Raw genomic sequence first — 4,787 nt, 5'->3', positions numbered from 1 at the left:
CATAATATGGTAATACGAATAAGTTAAAAAAAATTTCGTGTTTGGGGCATTCCCACAGACATTCTTCAAAATGTGTCACTCATTGTTATTGTGGTTTGCGGGTTAGCCGTGATATAAAAGCTAAACTGTTGATTATATTCACTGACCAGTGACCACTATAATATTTGATGCATAACACAGTTATCACTACCGCTCGGTCCTTATGTTAATTATGTTATGCGTATGTGGCATTGGCTATACCCAAATACTTTGCCGTGCATAGCATATCTACAGATGCATGAAATAGTGACAACATGCATATGCTACCAGTATTTCTTTCAAATTTTTGTATATGATGAATTAAAGATAACAAACAATTGAACCACACTAAAGTCTCTATATAATTTCCATTTCAATGATCTTTGAACCACACGGTCTTACTTCAATTTCCAAAAAGAAATAAAAGCATAGCCAGAAAAATAACTTTTATGTTTGGTGTGTGCAATGGCAATTATCTCTAATCACCCCTGTGAAGGAATAAAATCAGTTTAAAATTACATGAACGCAATGGAATTGATTTCTACACTATTGCTCAAGCTAGTTGGATTATCGCTTTTGTTGACGAAAACTGGGAGATTTCGCACCTCGAGTCCTCGACTGACATATGCTTGGTAAGCATCTTCAAAATCTAAGACCGCCACTGAAGTTAGGCTCTCTACATAATACTGTACACTGGTAGTTTAGGAGAAGTCTAGGATTGGCCGAAGAAGACGTATGGCTTAAGCGTTAATTAATATTGATCAACTTCATCAGAGGGTGGAAATTTTCACTAGTTCACTGTGTGAAACGCCGTAACGTATCTCAGTTTAAAGAATTAGTACAGTTATTGGTTTACCTTTCTCGGTCTTACATTCTTTAATCTAATAGAGATAAGTTAGAAATTGAAAATCAGTTAGTTCATAAGTTACCACGTATCTAGATCAAAAAATGACCATAATCTTCCACTTACAACCGGTCTGATCACACAAGCAATCTGTTAAATTAAGCATTATAATACATTTTAAGTGATCTGTGATTTGAAAAAGTTTGTTAAAATAATGAACTGCACTATTTTGTGATCTACGCAAATCTACCAACATTTCAGTCACTTTTTAACCGAAATTTAAGTACGGCATTTTCAAGTATGTTGGTAAACACTGAGAATATTATTTTATACCCAACGAGAGTTGTGGAGTTGTAAAAAATCTACCCGGCTTTCTTCTACATACAAAACACCAAAGAAAATATTCTGAACACAGATGATTCTTTCACAAACCATATATCTGTTATAGTGAACAATATCAACGCTTCAAAAATACTTTTAATCATTCACAACAAAACAAAAATATATCTATAAGCAATAGCAAAAACGTTGCTAATTATACGGAACTTAAAAATGAGGCACAGCACTTGAAGAATTTTCGCAACTGGTTTGGGATTGTAACTTGTGTTCACAAGACAGATTCAACCGACCGGTTAATCTAATCTCTGAATTTGATTTGTACATACATTAACTCAGCTGTTGATGTGGTGCTTTGATTTTTGATATTGTACCGATTCCCCGGTGGCACATGAAAATAAGAACCACTTGCTAAAAGTGCAATGCCTGAACCAAGAGTTACTTCTACTGTGCCAACGGAAACAAAAAAGCACAGTGAATCCTTGCGCATACTTGTTAGTCCCTTTTCCTGTCTAGGTTGAAGATTGACTCTTCCCATGGAACATAGATCATTCGACAAGCCTTTGGTAAATTTAACAGGATCACCTTCTTTCCAACTCTGCCCATTGTTATCAAACGGTATCTCAACTTCTGGAATTGAAAACAGGGTGCTGGCTCGGACATCTATCTGACTTCCTTGGTCCTGAATTTTAACCAAAGCATTTTTAAATTCTGTTGTCGATGTTAGCATGTCTTGTTCTTCTCTAAATCCATTATCTGCTAGGAAATGTACTTCATCAATATTATTCACAGTTCTGCTAGTCTGCAACTTTGAAGATTCACAAGTTTTTTCAGCCACCAGCGTTTTATGTTTGCCTTTTGTAGCAGGTGGTTTTTGGGCAGCTTCCTTCTTTCTTTTCGCAGCCTTACTAACCTGTGTTTGGTTTACAGTAGCAGATATAATCGGTTCCATCATGGTTTCTGTTGTTCCTACACCAATCAGGGTATCGTTATCCCCATACACCAATCTCTCACCAAACCAGGGTTGTAGTGGCCTCACTCTAGCTCGGGTGCTGCGACGTAATCCTCGAGCAACAGCTTCCGGGGAAGGCTCACGGACGATTAGTTTTGGGGGTGACAAAACACCGACTCTGCTCTCAAACGAAGACATGTTTTTATCCTCCAGGACAGATAGTTTTGGCTTGGGGGATTTTTTCTTTTCCCTTTTGCCATACTTGTACCTTTTTGATTGGCTTGTCCTGTTTTTCTTCGAGGAAACTTTTGAGTTGTTCTGGTTGATTTCACGACCAGTGATGTCCACAGGATAGGGTTCAAAATAATCTATTTTACTGCCAAAAGATATTTCACTTAGGGTTGGTTTGGTTTTATGACTTTTATTCATCATTGGTCGGTGAGGTGCAAGACGAGGGGTAGATGCAGGTGGACCGATCAATTGATCTTTAGGAACACAACTGTCACATAAATTAGTAATGGTTGATTCATTGACAGAAGGAAAGGCTTTCGCAATGGGGGCATTTTCTACTTGTATGACAGCCTCTTCCCTATCATGATAAACATTGCGCTTTTTTATGGGTCCTGATGCCATGATCGAAGACAAATAATGCAACTTCCATGGTTGTACTGAGTCAGTATTGGTTTTTGGTAACGGAGTGTCAATAACTTTTGCATCCGTCCTATCATCAATTGTGTTTTCAGTAACCAAATGTTTCTTTGTATTTTTTTCTTTTTTTTCCATTTTCCTTTTCTTTTTCTTGAAGTTACTCACGATTTTTTTTGTTCTTTTTGATTTAGAAGTGTTCACAGTTGCAAGATTTGAAGGTACAGCAAGCAAATCACTTTCAGATGTATTTAACCAATGTTTCAAACTATGTTCTGAAGTTTGAAAAGTAGCCGTATCACTAACACACTGATTTGATCTCGTAGAGGAAGGTTTGAAAGTAACTGCATCACCTTGGGTTGGTAGGGGTATATGAGCTATGTGTTCTGTTCCATTATTTTTTCTCTCACCATATTCTTTGTCTGTTGTTTTGCTCTCGCTATGTGACTGGGCTACATCTCTTCTTTGTGAATTTTGGTTAGTTCTATGAGCAGTGCTGGTTTCTTTATAGTGTGAATTTCCTCTCGGATAACCACTCTGTTGCATGGATGTTGAAGGCATGACTTCCTTTGGCTGGTCATTGGTGACAGGAGTTTGAAAATCTTGCATTTCATGTTCTTTGTTTGGTAATTGCTTTGCATCATTTTGGTCAAAAACTCTGGAATTGTTTGCAACCTGCTTCCTGTTGACAGATACAGGTTTGTTTGGTTTTGAATTCTTTTTTTCAACTTTATGTATCTTTGCCTTGACAGTTTGCGGCACTACTAAAAATTCATCATCAAACGAATCAGACAAATCTGACTCGCTGTGCATATCACTAAGTGAACCATACTGTGGTATCTTGTTTACCGATGCTGCCAAATTGATAGGCATGGGTCGATTATTAGCCTGAGACATTCCTGAGAAGGATTTAGAACAAGGTTTCTTTGGCTGCTCGTTTCTGATATGGGATTCTTGATATCCAGCCAATTCAGAAAAAGTCAGTCGCTTTTTCAACTGCCAATCTTTTTTAAAATGTGATTTAGTTCCATACTTGGTTAAACTTGATTTTATAGAATCCTTTTCAGTGAAGCTACCATTATTTGTTCCACCTAATGTGAGCTTACTTCTACTGACTTGAAGACTAACGTAATCATCTCCATCCGATACTTTCAGGATATCTGAATTAGGTGAAGTGTTGCATGATATATCCACAATTGACAATTTGTGTGCACTTGCCGCAGTAACATGCACATCCTCATTAGGCATGTTTATACCCACCAAACTATGTGATTCAATGCTTGTGTTAGGTGAGTTATTGGTAGTTGATAGGTTAGCGTCATTTACGATAGTATTGACAATGTTTTTATCGGACTTTAACTGTTCTAACAATTCATTGTTGTTATTTCCTTCTTGATGACTTGTGTCCAAGTCATTTTCAGACTCTGACGATGATGATGGAAACAACTTATCAAGATCTGTGGTGAATGAAACAAGTTTTCCAGTTCGTCTACCATACTCATGGTTCTTCATGTGCTTAATCCAGTTTTGAACTTGTGTCTTTCCTTGGTCTGTTTGAGAACACATATTCATTAAATCAATCAGCCGATCTTGCCCATAATCTGAGGTAGATGACATAGAAGAACGGGACATTTTTCGTTTTATGCCTGCCATTATGACAACTGAGAATAATAATGACAGACTACTAAAAATCTGTGAAAAACAAAAACCAATCATACATACATATTCGCTCCAACTCCGCTATTTTATCATTCAGCCTAATTGGTACATCCATACGACAGCCATACATTGCCTGGGCTTTGCAAAAGACTAATTGGAACTCAATGCAGCAGTTAGAGTTTTATAGGCACATTATTTCAAAATAATTGTTTTTGACATAAAATCTTTAGTACATTGGTACAGACAAAATCGGTTAATCGTATCACCTATTTGGCAGACGTTTTAATACGGTTATCCGATTGATCCGTTTAACCAATATGCTAAAAACATGTT

The 4,787-nt window shown here is 37.0% G+C and overlaps 1 protein-coding gene across 1 annotated transcript; it reads right to left on the bottom strand.

Moving 5' to 3' along the window:
- Window positions 1–1,263: 1,263 nt before the first annotated feature.
- On the bottom strand, window positions 1,264–4,501 carry LOC143468654 (uncharacterized). Its single transcript, XM_076965987.1, has one exon. It carries the CDS (start codon window positions 4,446–4,448, stop codon window positions 1,500–1,502), a length of 2,949 nt encoding a protein of 982 aa, XP_076822102.1. The 5' UTR covers window positions 4,449–4,501; the 3' UTR covers window positions 1,264–1,499.
- Window positions 4,502–4,787: the final 286 nt, after the last annotated feature.

Source organism: Clavelina lepadiformis, chromosome 1 (assembly GCF_947623445.1).
Source record: "Clavelina lepadiformis chromosome 1, kaClaLepa1.1, whole genome shotgun sequence".
NCBI lineage: Eukaryota > Metazoa > Chordata > Ascidiacea > Aplousobranchia > Clavelinidae > Clavelina > Clavelina lepadiformis.
Note: the sequence above shows the minus strand (reverse complement) of the source record. Positions and strands in the feature narration are given on the sequence as shown.